The 19,057-nt window shown below is 33.0% G+C and overlaps 1 protein-coding gene across 16 annotated transcripts in view; it reads left to right on the plus strand.

Annotated features, from left to right (window-relative positions):
* The window catches only part of SNTG2 (syntrophin gamma 2), a 484,887-nt gene that overhangs the window by 324,640 nt on the left and 141,190 nt on the right, over positions 1–19,057 (plus strand). For all 16 annotated transcript variants that reach the window (XM_077153049.1, XM_077153052.1, XM_077153057.1 and 13 more), the window contains 2 exons: positions 10,225–10,354; positions 12,139–12,177. In XM_077153049.1, the coding sequence (XP_077009164.1) occupies positions 10,225–10,354; positions 12,139–12,177 (169 nt within the window). The remainder of the gene's footprint in view (positions 1–10,224; positions 10,355–12,138; positions 12,178–19,057) is intronic.

Genomic DNA, 19,057 nt, shown 5'->3' on the forward strand with positions numbered 1-19,057 from the left:
TTGTGGGTCACAAGAAACAAGCGATAGGAACTCATGTTAGCACCTGATTTAAGCACACCAGCCATTATCGCTTCAGTATTTGTAGTGAGGATGTGTAATTTTCTATCTATTTTATTTGATATTTTGGATCATTTTCATGACCTGATATATGCCAAGGATATTGTGATATAGATATTTTAATTCTGTAAATCTACTTTAATTCTGTAGTTTTATTCGTTGTAATAGAAAGGGAGCATAAAATATGTTAGATAAATATATACATGCCAGAATGTTATAAAACTTTAAGCACGTATGTTAAACACAATTTGATAATGTAGACAATAGTGCAGTACAGATTCAGAAGAAATATGTGCTGGCATAGTTGATGTTAGGAGGCTGGAGAGTTCATGAAAGATTTAAAGAGAAGAAAAGACTTTTGCTTTACCCAGGAAGCATATTTTTGTTAAAATATTTTATCATACTTCCTACCTGGTGAATGGAAGTGCCTAATTGAAGTATTTTAGAACAAATAGTTGGGCTTCATCGTGCATGTATAACAGAGAAATATGACTGCAAACCATGATTCAGGTACTTGTGCTTTACTGGAATAAAATGTATAATAATTTGATTTTTGAAGGTAACATAGTATAATGGAACAGAGCATAGGCCTAGGAATTCAGATTGCCTGCATTTAAATCCTGATTCTGCCCCTTATTAGCTGCCAAACCTGAGGTAGATTACACAATGTCTTTATGACATAGTTTTTATGTTGGGAATTTGAAGTAATAATGCCTGTTTCATATGATTGTACTAAGAATAAAATAATTTACAAATGTAAATTTTTTAATATAGTACCTAGCACAAAATAATTCCTTAATAAATAATAACCTCTAACTCTTGTTATTGTTGTTGTTATGATTAGTTGTTGGTATTGAGTGTTAAAATTCCATGTATCATGAACGCCTTCTTATGTCTAATAAGAAGCACAAAATACTCAATGCAACTTCAGTATCCCTTAGTAGTTTTACCCCAGAAGATGGGATAATTACAACTTCAGTGTCCCTTAGTAGTTTTACCCCAGAAGATGTTATATTTTTGTGAATAACATGTGTCAGATACAGTGGTAACTACTTTATATACTTAATCTCCATTTCATCCTCATGACCCAATGAAGTGGGCCTTTATTATATCTATTTTTAAAAGAATATGCCAAACAGTATGGTTGAGGTAGGAGGTAAGGGGAAATTCAGAAGGGGAGACTCTAGCCATTCAGATCACAAGCTCAAGGACTTTAAAATCATACTGGATTTCCTCAAGCATTTATTCATGCAATAAGTATTTTTGCATATCTCCTTTTATTGCCAGATACTAGCATAGATGCTAGGCATGGTGAAGTGAACAAAATACACTAAATACATGCTTTCATAAAGCTTTATAGCCTTGTAGGAAACACCAGTGGGAAACAAATAAATAAAACACATGCAAACAATAATAATATGGTGGATGTGTTTAAAATCCCTTGAGATTTTGTTTCATTACCTTTATTTTTATTCAGTGGGGGGCATTTGGAGGGTCACTGAAGATCACATATAGTTGTTCAACCCTCCGGCTTCAGAAAGGCTTAGATGGAACACTTTACCTTTCATATCTCTGAAGTACCTGCCCTGAGAAAGGTGAGGTGCTAGAAAGACACACACATTTTGGTCTCATGAAAGCAAAAGGAAATGACAGAAGGAGGCCATTAAGTTGCACTTTTATTCACCACGATGGAGAATTTATCTTCCTTTTCTAGACCTGCTGAACTTTTTTGTGTCTCAAGTGAACACTTTATTTGTTCTGTGAATTTTCTGGTGATAATGACTTCTTAATAAACAAATTGCATTCATGGAGAATGGTGCCTGAATTTAAATGGGTCTTGTCTGTTAATATTTAACATAAAATACATAGAAATGCCACTGCATAATAGGGAAATCAACAAGAAAATATTTCTCTGGCTTACACTATACTTTCATATCCCCACTACAGAAACAGTTTTGAATTGTAATATGCAAGCAATTTGACAATGTTTTAAATTCTGAAGAACATACACATTTTTCCTTTTATTTTGTTTAGAGAATGCTCATAATTCTTAGTCATGAGCTACAGTAAATATCCGTTCTATCCCTCAGCTTCCAAAACATGTATCTAAAGTTAATGATAACAGACATATATTAAAGCACTCCCTTTGTTACTGCATAGGTATAAAAGATTAAAAATGGCAAGAATATATAGTAGAATGACAATGTAGAGCCATTAATTTCATAACGTATGGTCTTTAACCGTAATCTATGGATAAAGTCTTGTTTGTTTAAAAATTTTAAGATGGAATGTATTCACCCTTTAAAACTGTACCAGTTATTTAAAAGTTTCTGCATAAACTTTAAGTTCTCTTTCTCTGACATTGAATCTGTTTTTACCTTAAATTGAAGCTTTCAGGGGCAATGAAAAATTCTCAGTTCTTAAAGTCATACTTTAGGTAGGTACTGAAATTCTTTTACACATCTGAAGGAGAGTCTGCCTTCCTTTTCTAGACCTGCTGACCTTTGTGTGTCTCAAGTAAACACTTTATTTATGCTGTAAATTTTCTGGTGATAATGGCATTTTAATAAACGAATTGCATTCATGGAGAGGTTTGAAGAGTAGCCATTAACCATAGAATATTTATCAAATGTGTAAGTTTGGGATTTAAAAAGTCATTGATATGGTCTATAAGATTAATTTTAGTATGAAGCAGATGGCGCATTGAAAGTGATAATTACTGAAGGGTGTGAAGCCAAGGTATTGCTTACATAGGTGGGGGTGGGTTCGAGAGAATGGTCAGTACCCAAGGGACTGTCCTGCAGGGGCAAGAAGAGGACAGTTTTACTGAACCAGGTGAGAACAGTAGCTGCAAAATGGCCACCCACCAGGACCTGTGGCCATAGGTAAAGGATTCATGCCTCACCTTGTCTGAATCCAGTCAAAAGCCAATTGCTAAATGGAAAGTATTAGAGAATATATTTAAAGGGGTACAAGGAGAATAGCCCATGCAGTTTCTTTCTCCTCCAAAAGCAATGCAGAAACAAGACCTTAATTTTCAGTTCTTTAATGTTCTACTAAATTAAGATATATATATATTTTTTTGAACTTCAGTGAAATAAATTTATTTCCCTTAGACAAAAACTGTGAATTTTCTTGCTTCCTCATAGTATGAAATTATGTTCAATTTTCTGTTGGAAATTCAAAAATTTCTTAAAGCCCTGAGAAAATCACAGAAAGGGAGATACGTTTTTCAAAAGTATTGATATTATCATTTCTTGAGTTCTGCATTTATTACATTTTGATTTTGTTTTTCTCTGTATGGATAAAGGCACAGTGTCTTTTCTTTTTTTTGTATCTTCTCTTATTCAGTCATCCATTTAGTCATTCATTCATTCATTAAACAACATTTGTTTAGCACCTGCTACCTGCCGGACACTAAGCCAGCTCTTGGGCATATAAAATTCAGTTAAGCCTATTCCAACCTAAGTGTGACTTTTTGAAAAACTTTAAAATGTGGAAAAGCCAAGTAAGCACACTGTCTTTTGCTTAGTATAGCATTTATTGCAGTGAGTAGTACAATAAAATCTAATGCATGATTATCAAACAGCATGTTGGGTTCTGAGCAATAAGTATTCTGTGATTTTTGGCTTTAAGAATGACCTTAAGTAAGCACCTGAAAAGCCTCAGAAGATGCTATAACTTCAGCGTCATGAGGCCAGATACCATCTCTCAGCCAAAGAGAGGGACCTTATAGACAAGCTTAAACTCAATGTAGCGATGGCGTACAAACCTCATAGTTAATCTGAAAGGTGTTAGCAGTACATAGCAATTAGTCATGCATAATAATTTCTTTGATTGACATATGTCTTCTATTACAAAATGAATTTTCAATTTTCTTTTCCCTATTTTATATTATGCCGATATTTATTAATGTTACACCAACAGATTTCACCATTTCTTTTCATATAATATGCAATTTTCATTGCTTGCTTTGACAGATAATTTTTCTATTTAATAATAATGTTTGTAGGGTACCATGAGTTTATAAATAACTTTGTTTACATCATTTCGTTTACATCTCACAATACTTCTGTTCTGTGAAGCAAGTGGCATTTTGAAGCCCATCACAAAAACTGAGGAAAATCAATCTCAGAGGTTGAATGATAGCTTGTCTGCTAAAATAAAACATGAATGTTCTAGGACTCAAAACAGAACTTCTGGCTCAAACCTCATCTCTTTTCCTGGTAAAATACAATTGTCTATACCATGTGCATGTACCATGAGCTTCTAGGATTCAAAGTTCATTCATCACTTCGTGGTGAAAACCTAAATATCTTTCTCAAGGCCGTGCAAATAATAAATGATCATGAATAGACCTGAGGTCCACTATCGTTCTCCCTCACAATACTGTTTATTGTTTCTCATCACACACTTTATAGTAGTGATTACAGTGTTGATTTTATTAAGTGTGCCCAATGTTTAATTAGCAATGCATTGGATTCTCTGGCAGATACGTTGCTAATTCTGAGGATCAGTAAACATCAAGTAACTTGTCGAATTAATTACTAAGAAATATGTGGGGAAAAAGTTAGTTGAGGAAGTCACCAGGGAAATGCAAATTAAAGTCAAAGTATACATGCCAGAATGGTAAAGATGGTAAAAACAAGACATTACCAAGTATTAGAGAGGATAAGAAACATTTGAAATTCTTATATAATCCTGATAGTACAATATTTTTTAAAACAGTTTAGCATGACCTATATATATATATATATATAGCTTATGATTTAGCAATTCATTTTTAGACACATACCAAATAGAAATGTGTTCTTATATTCACCAAAAAAAGAATATTCATATCATCACTATGTATAACATCCCCAAATGGAAACAACTCAAATGTCCACTAGCAATAAAACAGGCAAGTAAGTGTGCATGCATTTTACAATAGAAGAGTATATAGCAATAAGAGTCAACAAACTATAATTCCATACAACAGCTTGGATGAATCTCAGAGACATCAAATACAAAGCAGTGCTTATGATTTCATTAGGAGAGAGTTCAAGAAGAGGCAAAGTCAATAAAAGGTCTTGGAAGTCAAAGTTAGGTTACCCCTTAGGGGGACAGGTAAAAAAAAAAGGCTCTTTCTGGATCTGGATGCTGATTTTGTAGACATATTTAATTTATGGTTGTTTATTGAGATATTCACTTGTAATTTCTGTACTTTTATGTGTGTATTCAACAGAAAAGGTAACTAAAAATAATAATCCCTGAATTCTAATCTCTGGGAGCCATGGGACTCATCTCTTGTCAATAATAACCTAATTGATTCAACTTTTCTTTTAACAGTAAATTCAGGCCAACCTGAATTTTGTACATATTACACAAGTTACTAGAAAGTTGAGAAGTGATGACAGTGATCCAATTTTTAGTTAACACATCTTAAAGAGAACTAGTGAGAACTTAGATGAAAAAACTATATAAATGTTAAGTTTTTTCAGTATTTACTAAGCACCAAATTTCTGTGGAATGTCAATAATTTGTATAAAATACATCCCCCAGCATTTTTAGAATCAAAGTACTTTGTAATGAATACAACAATAATGGAACTTGAAATGGTATGCACTGGTTACTTACTAAATGTTTTTCTGAGGGCAAGTATAATGAATATAAAAATGAGGACAAGGTAAGAAAACTTCTCCCAGATAGAGGGAGTTGGAGATCAGTAAACAAGAGGGACAGATTTACTAAAACTTTAAGAACTTAGTGAGTTAGTAATGAACTGCTGAATTCTGAATTTGTATCAGTTTGTGATTTTTGTTCTACCCAGTTAGTTCTACTAAGTTACTAATTTATTAGCCATGATTCAGTTCAACTTAACACAATTCAGCAAAAGCTAATTTAGCAAATAAATAATACCTGCAGTAGCTGTTCAAGGTGATAAGGATAAAACAGATTATTGAAATAGGCCATATAGCCAGGAGCTAAATTTTCTATTAGGAGAAGCAAGTAACTTTAAAAATCCTATTCTATAACATTTAAAGAGAAATGTTTGAAAATATTTAAAGAGAAAAAAAAAAAAAAACCACTTACCTCATTGCCCCCCTTCAGCTAATGCCCAGCTTCTCTTCCTGTAAAAACAAACAAAAAAAGGAAATTAAAAATAATTGAAAAAATGTACTTACCATCTCCAATTTTTCTCCTTCCATTTTTTCTTTTTCTTAAATAGGCTTGTTAAAATACAGTACACATATCATACAATTTGCCATATGAAGTGTAAAATTCAGGATCTTTAGTATATTCAGAGTTGGACAAACTACACAGCAATCAATTTTAAAACATTTTATCACCTCAAATAGAATTCCCATGTCTTTTATCATGCAACCCTCCCACCCTCCTCAGCAATAAGCAGTAACTGATCTACATTATGTCTCTTGATGTTTCTAGATATTTCTAGAATCAAATATATGTGGTCTTTTCTGATTGGCTCCTTTCACATAGCATAATGTTTTCAGGTTTCCTCCACTTAGGAGCACGTATCAGAACTTCATTTTTTTTAATAGCAAAATAATATTCCATAATATGGATACTCCATATTTGTTTATCCATTCATCTGTTGATGGGCATCTGGTTTGTTTCCACATTTTAGCAATTATGAATTACTCTGCTATAGCCTTTGTATTCAAGTTTTTGCTTGGACATATGCCTTCATCTTTTTGGTATATACCTAAGGAGTGGAATTTCTGGGTCATATAATAATTCTGTTTTTAAGTACCTGAGGCACTGCCAAAGTGTTATTGTTGTTGTTTTTTTTTAATGGGCACCATTTGCATTTCCACAAGCAGAGAATCCTGATTTCTCCATGTCCTCCCCTACACTTGTTATAATCCATTGTTTATGTGGCTGGTTTTTTAAGTATTGAGTTGTAAACAGAGTTATTTATATATTCTGGGTCTATATCCTTTATCAAATATAATATGGGAAAATATGCCCTCCCACTCTGTGGGATGCCTTCTGACTTTTTCTGATAGTGTCTTTTGAAGCACCAAATTTTGTAACTTTGAGGAAATCAAAATGATCTAATTTTGTGGCTCCTGTTTTAGTTGTTATATCTAAGAATACTTTCTCCCCCTCACTTGCTCCCTCCCCCTACTTCTCCCTCTTCTTCCCTCCCTCTCTTCTGTCCTTCTTTGATCTTCCTACCTAAATTCAGTTTCATTGATTTTTCTCTATGGTTTTCCTACCCTCTATTCCATTAATTTCCACTGCGGTATTTATTATTTCCTTCATTCTCCCTGCTTTAAGTATAGTTTGCTCTTCTTTTTCCAACATTTTAAGGTAATTGATTTAAAGTTTTTTTTTCTTTCTCAATGTAGTCATTTAGAGCTCTGAAGTTCCCTTTAAGAACCACTTTAGCTACTTCCCATAAATTTTGGTATGTTGTTTCTTCATTTTCAGCGATGTCAATGTGTTTTATTATTTCCTTTTGATAGCTTTTTTATCCTGTTTGATATTTAGGGGTGTATTTATGAGTTTACCTATTTTTTTGTTATTGCTTTCTAGTTTCATTTCATTGAAATTTGTTTTGTGGACTAGCGTATGATCTACCTGGAGAGTGTTCAAAGTGTACTTAAGAAGAATGCATGTTGCTTTTGTTAGTATCGTGTTGTAATCTTTTAGGTCTGTTTTACCAACAGTGTTGTTCAAGTCTTTTATTTACTTGCTAGTTTTCTGTCTCATTGTCCTACCCATTATTGAATGTGGGATGTTGAAGTCTCAAACTATTATCGTTGAATTGTCTGTTTTCTCCATTGTTTCTCTCGATGTTTGCTTCATGTGTTTTGGTGCATGTATGTTTATAATTGTTATATCTCCCTGATTGATTGAGTCAGCATTTTATCCTTTTAAAATGTGCCTCTGCATCTCTAGTAACATCATTTTCTTTAAATTTGATGTTGTTTAATATTGCTATAGCCACTTCAGTTGTCTTGTGTTTGCTGTTTACGTGATATATCTTTTTCCACCCTTTTACTTTGTCTTTTTGCATCTTTAAATTTGAAATATGTCTCCTGAAGACAGCACACAGTTGGCTCTTTTTTTTAATCCAGTGTGACCATCTCTGCCTTTTGGATGGGTCTTTAATTCATTCACATTTAATGTCATGATTGTATAGCTGTATTTATGTCTTTATAGCTCAGTGCAGCACGTACACATGCACTTTGTGCTGATATTGACAAATATATTGCACATATATTAAATTTCTGTTTCACTTGATAAAACATTATATATACATTTATATAATTGTATTTTAATTCAATTATGAGGAAAAAGATGAAATATGAATCTCTACTATCTTTAATGATCACATAATTATGTTTACCAGTGCCCATTGTTCTTTCATGTGGTTTCAAGTTACAATTTGGGGTCACTTGCATTTAGCCATAGAACTTCCTTTAATTCTTTTGTAAGGCAGATCTGCTAGGGATTTGTTACCTCAGTTTTTGTTTTATTGGATGTCTTTTCACCTTAATTTTTTTAACTATAACTTTGCTGCATATAGGATTCTTGAAGGAGTGTTTTTCTTTGAGCACACTGAATGTGTTATTCCATTGCACTCTGGCCTCCATTGCTTCTGCTCAGATGTCATCTACTAATTTTATTGTCATTTCCTTGGATATAATGAGAGGTTTTTCTCTTATTGTTTCAAATTTTTTGAACTTTCAACATTTTACTGTAATGTGTCTGTTTGTTATTCTATGTCTTTTATTGTACTTAGAGTTCACTGAGTTTCCCAGTTGTGTAAGTTAGTGTTTATTAATAGGTTTGGGATATTTTCAGCCATTATTTCTTCAGATATTTTGTTCTGCTCCTTTCACTGTTTCTCTTCTCCTTCTGGTAGTTCCATTATGCATTTTTGATGGGTTCACTAATTCTTTCATCTTCCAGTTCATTTCTACTCTTGATTGTCTATAATAAAATTTTTACCCATTATTGTACTTTTCAAATGTTCAAAAATGTTCTCATTTATCACCTTTAATATTACATTGTAGTTCACAAAGTAGAAAAATCACAAGTAAGTCCAGCTTATGTTCTGCTCTAAGCAATGCAAAATAAGATGGGAATGGCTCCTTATCAGGGATGTTTGTTTTTAAAAAAGAAAGTTTCCTTATCCAGAGGAAGCCCTGATCCAACATATTTACCTCAAGAGTATGTGACATTGTTTTACAATGTCTTCATTTCCTGTTCTTTCCCGTATATGGTCCCCCTTGCTCATCAAAACAGTGGATTAAACTCACATTGAAAGAATATTAAAAAATAATGTAGTGTGAACCTTGAGTTTTAAAATATATACATTTGTTTTATTTTGTTTTTGTTTTTTTTAGTTTTCAGTTACATTCTTAGGATGTTCGAGATACAAAGGCTTCATGTATTATATATATTTTATTATTTAGATACAGAAACAAGTTTCTGTGGCATTAGATTTTGTAAATAGTTACATGTAGTTTATCTTTTTAAAATTTTGCATGATAGGGAGGACTACTGAATTAGAGGCGGTTATTTTGCTGTAATGATTTATCATAGCTGTGTCATATTATTTTATGCAAAATTGTCAAGGTTGTGTTTTTGGTACTTTAGTTTTCATGAAAAAGAAAACAAAACAACCTCTTCACAAGCTCAACTGTAAATCATAAGTATATGTGTGGTCATAAAATACAGTAAATGATCAGTGATAATGGTGCTTTGATCTACACCATCGTCATTGTGCCAAGCAATTTAAATACTATAATACATGGGCTTCAGAATTATTTACTGAATATCATACAAGTCCAAAATTCCCAAAAGAACAAGAGTTATTTCCTTTATGAAGTGCCTTTCATATCTTTATTAAGTTAAACTTGCCTTTTGGTAGTGAGTGGCTTAAAAATTTTGAACTTAATTTCAACAAACATATTTAATACTCTAAAACATTTATGGTTACAATATTCTGCTGTGTTTTTTTTTAGTAAATATGAGAGAAATGCTGAGCAAACCTATAATAGAAGCACATACTGCAGTTAAATCTGATTTAAAAACTGTTCCTCTGCTGTCCTCACTATTTGCAAGGAAATGATCTGAGGTCATTTGAATGTACCTGAACTCCAAAATACCTTCTTGGACCGTGTTGCTTTTTCCTTCTCCACTCAGGTCGAGTGCATTTGAAGTGCTAGCCCTGGATGGAGTCAGCACCGGAATTCTTCAGTTTTATACATCCCAGGAGTGTGCTGACTGGCTAAGAGCAGTATCAGCAAACATTAGTGATCTGACACTTCAAAGTGTAAGCATACAGGTTTTCCATCACTTACTGTTTTTGCTTTGTCATACATGAAAAACAGTTAGCATTTCTATTGTTTACTATTAGCCTGATAGTAATTGGCCATAAAGATAAAATAGTAGAGCATGTCCTTGTTTCAACTTATCAAACCTTCAATTAAAAATTTTGAAAGTAAGTCATTTGAATATTCTCAGATACAAGCATATAAGCTAGATAAAACATTTGGATGTATCCAGTCTTAATTGCTCTTCTTTTCACAGTCTATACCCCCCACACACACACATGCATGCACATGTATATACTATTAGCATGCATCTAATATTATAATTTGGTAAATATTTTATCCAGGTGCATTTACATAAAGCAGCATTTTTATTTTGGGGAAATCTAATTGTACTAAAGGCTGTAATTCTCCTAAAATAGTGAAAAAATATATTTTCATATGGTTTCATAATTTCATATATATATGGAAGTAAAAACATTATTTCTCAAAATTTTATGCAGGCATCCAGGAAAGAAAATGTGCTGTGTTCCCTTGAGTAGGGTGATTGATGTTCAAAGTCAATAGAAATTTTTTTTAAAGAAATAAAAAGAAATAGAGAATGGGGATGAAACTGTCAATGGGATATTAGGTTCACTAACTGAACTTTCAACAACCACTGCAAGTGTCTACCCAGACAGAATGCTGACCATAAATTGAATGATCACAGCTATGGGAAGTTCATATAAGGAAAAACCCTTGAATAAAGTTTGCTTTTGACCAATTTTCTTATTATTGTTCCCTCCCAGCTTTTATGCCTAAAATTTATATCACTATTCCTGCTTCTATTTCAATGGCAAGTTTGTGACTAGAAGTTAGGGTAAGGGAACCCTGTGTAGCCAGCCAGGCACATGCCATCTTGCAAGAGAACCATCTCATCCATCCCCCACTCCTCTATCCCACTTCTTTCTCCCATACCTAAATTGCCCTTGAGAGCTGACAAACTGAAATAGAGTAAGTAAAATAAAGTATTTGAGGAAGTAACGATTTGTTAGATTTCTAGTCTATGGATCTCAGGAGCTTTCATTCTTCAATTATATAAGGATGTACCATATCCTCTTTCAGATCTTATTTTCTCAGTTTGACATTTTGAATTCCAAAGATATCCGGATAGATAGAAGGAAAAAAAAAAAAAACAGGTAGTGCTAGATTGATAGTTTCAAAAATGTGTATGGCAGCAAGAATCCTTCAGTTCTAGATGCTTTTCTAGCAGGCAGTTCAGAGTGTTGGAAAACTTCAAAATCTTGAAAATCATAAATGTTCATTTGAAGTCAAGCTTTCCCACTTTCCAACTGTGCAGTTGCAGGCATGTTATTATTCTGGGACTCCATTTTTCAATAGTAAAGTTTTGGAACATGATATCGTCCTACCAGAATTGTTGAGACAATTAAATGAAGGAACAAATGTGATCATTATAATTACTTAAGATTATGTCAAGGAGAAGTCATTCTCCCCACTTTTCTCAGATTGAAATTTAAGCATCTGCTGTGCCACGCAACTCGACTCTCATAAGATGCTGATATACCAAAAAGAATAAATTAAATATGTAAAAATAAGTATTTTCTGTTATGAGAATACGTGCCATCATGTATAATTCACTCTGATTTGGTGTTAAGAAAAGAAATTCATCATCAAAGAAATTTTGCTTCCAAGGATATTTTCTGTGACTAATTTTATCCACCAATTAAGTTGAAAAATTATGGTACTAATATACTTGTACTAACTCCTTACTACCCTCTTTCTACAGATGAAGATGGCAAATAAATGCTGTTCTCCTTGTGATCAGGTAGGATTTATGTTTTACATTTTGATATAATAACAAATCTCCAAAAGCAGCCTCTTCTTGATTTCTGAAATTTGATTTGGAAATTTTATGATAGCAAAACATTAGCACAAAGCAGACTGATGTTGGGGGCCCATGACTTTAGTGTTACCTTTATAAAAAATATCCATTTATAATTTAAATAGTGTCAGGCAAATAGTTCTGATCTCTTGTTTTCCATGTCATAAATGATTTATTTATTGGCATTTGTATTTTGAAAGGAAGCACAATTTAAACAATAATGCATATATGATGGTTTACACTGAGTTTATGATGAGACATATCTGTATAAAATGGAATCCTGTCATCTAATTTTCTTGGATTTACTTCCTTATTGGGAAGCGAAGCTTCATTCTTGGGAGGCTTTGATCTGAAAGATATTTACTGCAGGTTAATAATTCTGTCCTCCACAAAAGCAAACAGTTTGCTCATTATCAGACTGATAATGAGCAAACTGTTTGCTTTTGTGGAGGACAGAATTATTTACTTAGATGCATTTCTACAGCTACTTGTTTAGTTAACTGTAACCTCCTCAGCTTTTTCCTTCTGAGAATAAATGTTAACTTATAATATGCCTGGTTTTATAATTCAAAAACTGCCCATTTATTAGGTCTATAAGTACTTAAGAATAACATATTATAATCATGTTGAGTATTAGATAAGTAGACTTTGAAACCACTATGCTGTTCTTCTCTTTTCTTTTTAATAAAATCATAGTCTAAATTGTAATGTAAGTCCACACTTTTATTAATACTTCATTAGTCCTCTAATTACATTTTTATAGACTTAAGGAAGTATGAATTGCACCCTCAAGAAACTTGAGGCAAATGTGTTCAATTTACTTTAAATAGTGCTTATAAACACTCTCTAAATAGTGTTTGAAATCAAATTTGAATTCAAAATTAAAGCTATTCATGAAATAAGACTCTAACTGTCAAATATTTACTGAAAAAAGTAGGTAATTAAGGCTGTGTTTTAAATTAAGCCTCTCTAGTCAACATATTTTAATTAGGAAAGAAAAATTCTTCTAAAAGTAAATTTTATTTCTTGTATTCTCTAAATTTATGATCAACTCCTTCTGTTTTGCATAGCTGAATGAAGGGGATTCATTAGCTATTTTATGAGGAATAGCTCCATATATATCCTCAAATAATGTGGGATTCATTTCATATTTTAACATGAAATATTATTTTCCTGCTACATCATATGTTTTTGAAACACAAGTTCTCATAAACTCTTCCCATCCAAATTTTTCTACCTTAAAATTTCTATACAACTTTGAATTTACTATACAGCTTGAATTACTTTGACTGGAAAGAAATATTATACATGAGCTTTCCCATGTAGAATTATTAAAGAACCAACCCCAGGATATGTTGGCATGCTTTTCTTAGAGGACTATTTCAAATTTTCTCCAAAAGTTTCACTTTCTGTATACATTATGGAGTTTAGATTTCTGACGTCTTGTTACCAAAAGCCACTATTTGATTCCTGTCTAATTTTGTGAACTAAGAACTTTGATATGCCTAAATGAACAAAGAGATCTATTTAAAAAGTTGTTTCTCAGATGGTTGGGTATTGTTTTAAATATACTTAACATGCTTTTAAAATTCTCTTTGTTTTAATCCATAATTATAAAACACTGACTTGGAACTATGCTCAAATTTTCCAGCATGCCATATTGATGCTCTGGACACTTCTTTCCTGGTCAGATGAAGGAAAGATATATTATATAATATATGAATTAGATATGAAACCTCTGTAAGACTGAGTAAATATTTTTCTCAGAAAGCTGCTGTGGAGAATAAAGAGATGTTTGTAAAGCCTTTTGCTTGGTGTGAAGTGCTCAATAAATGGTAGCTATGGTTATTACAATGATTGCTTCTTCTAAAACTGAGAGTCATGAAACATTGTAAGACTCAACCAATATATGCAAGGAAATTTAAAGTTGACAGTAGTGCTTTCTCCAGCTTTTTCTAGCACCCATTTGATAAGAAGCACATACACATGCACAGCAGCTGCCCTTTTCTGTTTGTTTGCAGCTGTGATTTAAAATATATAATTTCTCTTCACACTGTTGACACTGCTGGAGTCTCATCCACGTTTTGTTCTAAAATATCTGCTGAAGAAGGCAAGATAGGGAATTTCAGAGCATTTTTATAAGAATAGCAGATGCATGTGACTTTTTTAGAGTGTCCCATACTCTCCTTCTGTCAGGACTATGTTTACTTTATGACAGATTCAGCCATGGTTAACACTGGTTCCTCCTTTGGCCTTTTTATAGCAGTCTAGATATTTGTTGCTTTGAAAGCAGACATCATTCCTTGCCTTTTCAGCACATCCTCTCTTCTTTTGTCTACACAGCATAAGGAAGTAACCCTGTGAAAGAGTCTTCAACAGATTAATGCAGACTATTTACTGCAAAACTACATTCTGATAACTTCTAAGAGGACCTGAGGCAACTTAGAAATATATCACTCAATTAAATAGGATGCTCTGTGTTCATGGTGCTGTGCGTGTGCTTCTTATCAAATGGGTGCTAGAAAAAGCTGGAGAAAGCACTATTGTCAAATTTAAATTTCCTTGCGTATATTGGTTGAGTCTTACAATATTCCATGATGCTCAGTTTTAGAAGAAATAATCATTGTAATAACCATAGCTACCATTTATTGAGCACTTCACGCCAGGCAAAATGCTTTACAAACATCTGTTTATCTTCCACAGCAGCTTTCTTACGGAGAAGGAAAATGAGGCATAGAGAACTTAAGTAGCTACCCAAAGCCCCACAAGAGCAAGTGGAAATCCTTTTGCAAATGCTGCCCAATCTTGTTCCAAGTCTGTGAGGTCCAAGTGTGATAAGGAATGTGAAAGGACTTCAGAGGTGTAAAGTGCCACAGACTTGCAATTGTGATGTTTTGCTGCTTTTCAAAGGAGAAGAACAGATTAGTAAGGTTGGATATTGAATTTGACTTTAAACGTTCCTGGAACTAAAAAAAGATAGATATGCATATGCATAGATAAATTAGATTGGATTAGATGGGTGGATAGATAGATAGATAGATATAGATAAATGGACATAGATTTCATTTTTGTTGGGAGAAAATAGAAAATTTAGTTTCATAAATAAAAAGTAGCTCTGTTACTAACTGGTAGGAATTGACCTCATTATTCCTGTACAGGTTATCATGGTGGGCCTAGTGTTAACTGTGGTCTTACACAAGGTACAAAAACCTATCAAATGGATAGTTCTTTTTTTATCATCTATCTAAAAAGGGAAAGGGTATAGCAGAAGTGTGTATCTCAAATAAAAGAACTTTTCTGGGAAGCTGAGAAAATGTAGGCTAAGTATTGTACTTCCAAAGGTTACTCTATGCCACAGAGCTCAGTGTTGGAGAAATCTAGATGAATGGTTAATATATTATTTGGACAGACTCAAATTTCAGAGGTCACAAAAATGAGTTTTGGGGGATTGAACTGGAGTCATTTCATACCCCTTACATAAACAAGTATCTCTGTTACAAGATGGCATTGTTTAGATCAGGCAGGTTTGCTTTGGATAATAAAAAAGAGGGAAAGAAGTTTCAGCTTTGTCAGGAAAGATGAAGAGCCGGGCAATTTGGTGTGGTTTTAGTGTTTTCATGTTTGGGGCTAAAAAATAAACCCTGACTTTTATGTTGAATACAGCCTCTTTTGTGGCAGTACGAAGTAACCTAAACCAGTCACAGGGACTCAAGAAAATATTGGAATGCAAGTAGAAAACGTAAAACCTTCTATTTATACTTATATTTTATCAACAATTAGATATAAATTTAATAGTCTTTGATATACCAATTGACAATAGCATATATGTTTCACTTGTAAGTATATAATATATGTAACAGGAAAGCATGCTCAAAAAAACATGTACTGATAGGAGAAACAAAAGAGTTTGGAGACTGATGAAATAAATAAATCAGGGAGTCTTCCTCTGTCAGAGAAATTCTAGTTAACAGGACTTGAACTTACCTAATTCACAGCAGTTTCCTTTATCAAGTGTGGCCAAGGCACTCAGGGCTCCGCTATAATGGACAGCATTGCTTGGAGACTGAGACAACTTTACAGTTGTCTGTATTGAAATGGATATGATCAGTAGTTGAGGTACACACACACCACACACAGACACACTAACTGTGTGAAAGTGATCTTACTAATAAGTATAATGAAGGACCTTTGCCCTTAATTCAATTTCCAGCCTCTAATCTATACTACAGTAAGCCCACCTGTGTTAATTTGTTAAATTACAGCCCATACCTAATTTTTAATTTCTTAAAATTTTTAACAGAAATCGAGAAAAACTCTTTGAAGTCAAGGACCATCTTAGGCATTCAGCATTCTCTCTGGCATCTGACATTGTGCTTTTTGTACATAACAAATGGTCAGTGTTTAAGGAGCATTGAATTGATTTGGGAAAGTAGACCTTAAAAAGTTAATTCTAGACCCTTTAGAAACAAGACAACATATGTTTTTCTCATTCTGAACAGTTAATTCTTGGTTTGGCATGTAGCATATAATAACAGTATTTGAATAAATATGGAAAAAAAGATGTTTCATAACCACTGAAATTGGCAAATAAAAGCAGAAGAAAACAGAATTAGGATTATACGAAAGTCATAGGTAGCTTGGTAGATTCGTAAAACTACCATTTAATTTATCATTCAAACTAGGGCATTTTTTTTTTACATGGGCAGGCACCAAGAACAAACTAGGACATTTTGTCTGGGGCAAAGACTACCTAACAGAGACACTAAGACAACAGGCATGAATTAGAATTGTCTCAGGCAAACTGTTCACCCTATTAAATGAGCAAGTGGTTTTCTGAATTTCCAAAACAAATTTCTTCTCAAACAACCTGAATTAAAGGAAATGCAATGGAAAGCAGAGAGATATAGATGAATTTCTGCCCAAATTCAAATGAAACCTAAATAGACAAGTAATTCTGGCCTTTTTTTTCTGTATAAAGAAACAAGCCAGCTGTGGTGATACCTGATGGATGCTTAACTAATTATCTTGACTAATTCATGCCATAGAAATGGCATCAGGAAAGATAAATGAAAATACACCTCTTCATTATAATGGTTTATAGCCTCTTAATTTAATTATGGTGTTACAATCAGGTAGATGTTCATAAAAGTATAATATACATTTCTCGGAACATGTAATAAGCCATTAAAAAATCCATAATGTAAAAGATAAAATTAGCTTCCCTTAATATGATTTATGAACTGCATATACCTAAAACAGATTCATAAAGCAGCCAATGTTTCTAATAATAGCAAAGCTATTACTTACTTCTTTCCTAATTAAACTTAGCAGAATTAAATTATATATGAAATTTAATGATGTTCATATCCAACTCATAGAATTTTCAAATATTAACAACCTGTATTATTGTCATTCTGACCAGAAAAATAGCTCTTCATTCTCTCCTCAATACATAATTCCTGTTGAACTATTTGCTAAGTACTGTGTTAACTAGATTGGGAAAGGGGAGAAATGACAGGGAGAGAGAGAGATTTTACCAGCTCTAAAGAACACAGAGAACAGAATGAAAGGAGAAAGAGGAAAACAATATTGTCAATTTACTGCCTTGGACAGTTTTGGTCCTTGTGTTCCCCACCCAATAGCTGTGGCTTCAGTGAAGCAGAGTAGCTAGCATATTAGTTGAAAATATACAGTCATTTAATAGCTTAACTAAATTCTCTTCACTTGTTTCTATTATGTTTGTCAAAGAATCACTGCTTCTCCATTTCAGACAAGAATTTACACTTTCTACCTTCTAATCTACTTTACCTTTATCTGTATATAATGTAAACCTTATCTGTTCTCTCTATTATCTATCATCTATCTAACTGTCTTCATATATCTGTGAATATATACAGCCCTGTCTAAAATTAAGTTCCTCTATGTTAGGTCCTAATTTACCTAATCATCTCTTATAAAACTCATTGAGAATTTCACGAAAAGAAGGAAATGAGGGAAACGTGGAAGAATTTGAATATATAGTTTTCAAAGAAAGGAAAACGACAGAATATTTTTTCCTTCCCTTTAGACAAAATAATTGCTTTAAATCCCCTTTCTGAATCTAATTTGGACACAGAGACAAAGGCTTTGACCAATAGAATATCTCACAGGAGGAAACATTTGTTTTAAACATTTTACAGGACTCTTCAAACCATGTTGCCGGAGACCTGCTGGAGAATTTTTTTATTCCATCATTTATTGTATATCTAGAATGTGTGTGTTTTCTGTACCTCCTCCTCTCTTATCAACTTGCTAGTATGGAAAGGATAGTGTAAGAATCCCGCTGCAGTACATTCCTGACATAGTATCAAAGCATATATTTGTGCTTGCTGCTGACTCTTTAAAGTTTACGGTATAATTTAGGATTTAATTGATTTCCTGTATTTTCTAGAAATTCTGGTCCCACTCTTTGATGGTTATCAATAAAACAAAGCCCTTCCCTAAGCCATCCCAATAAATACAATGAACATGTCTTCCTGGTTGTCTATACTATATAACTGCACATCAAGCTGTAGCTGTTGAACAGATGAAGATTTACTCACTTTTTCTTTCAAGAAGTAGGGAACATATACTATCTGCCGGCATTATAGAGACTACAGGAAAAAAAGACATTGCACTTGCCCTCACAGAACTAATGTTTTAAGAAAGGATCCAGTGGAAAGGGCTACAAAAGCAGAGAGAAAAGACACTATTATCCTACTTAAAGAGGTTAATAGAACTTAATATTTATACAGCATTTTACGTTATGCAGTGTGTTATCATATGCGTTAATTTGTTTATTCCT

Source organism: Tamandua tetradactyla, chromosome 3 (assembly GCF_023851605.1).
Source record: "Tamandua tetradactyla isolate mTamTet1 chromosome 3, mTamTet1.pri, whole genome shotgun sequence".
Taxonomy (NCBI): Eukaryota; Metazoa; Chordata; class Mammalia; order Pilosa; family Myrmecophagidae; genus Tamandua; species Tamandua tetradactyla.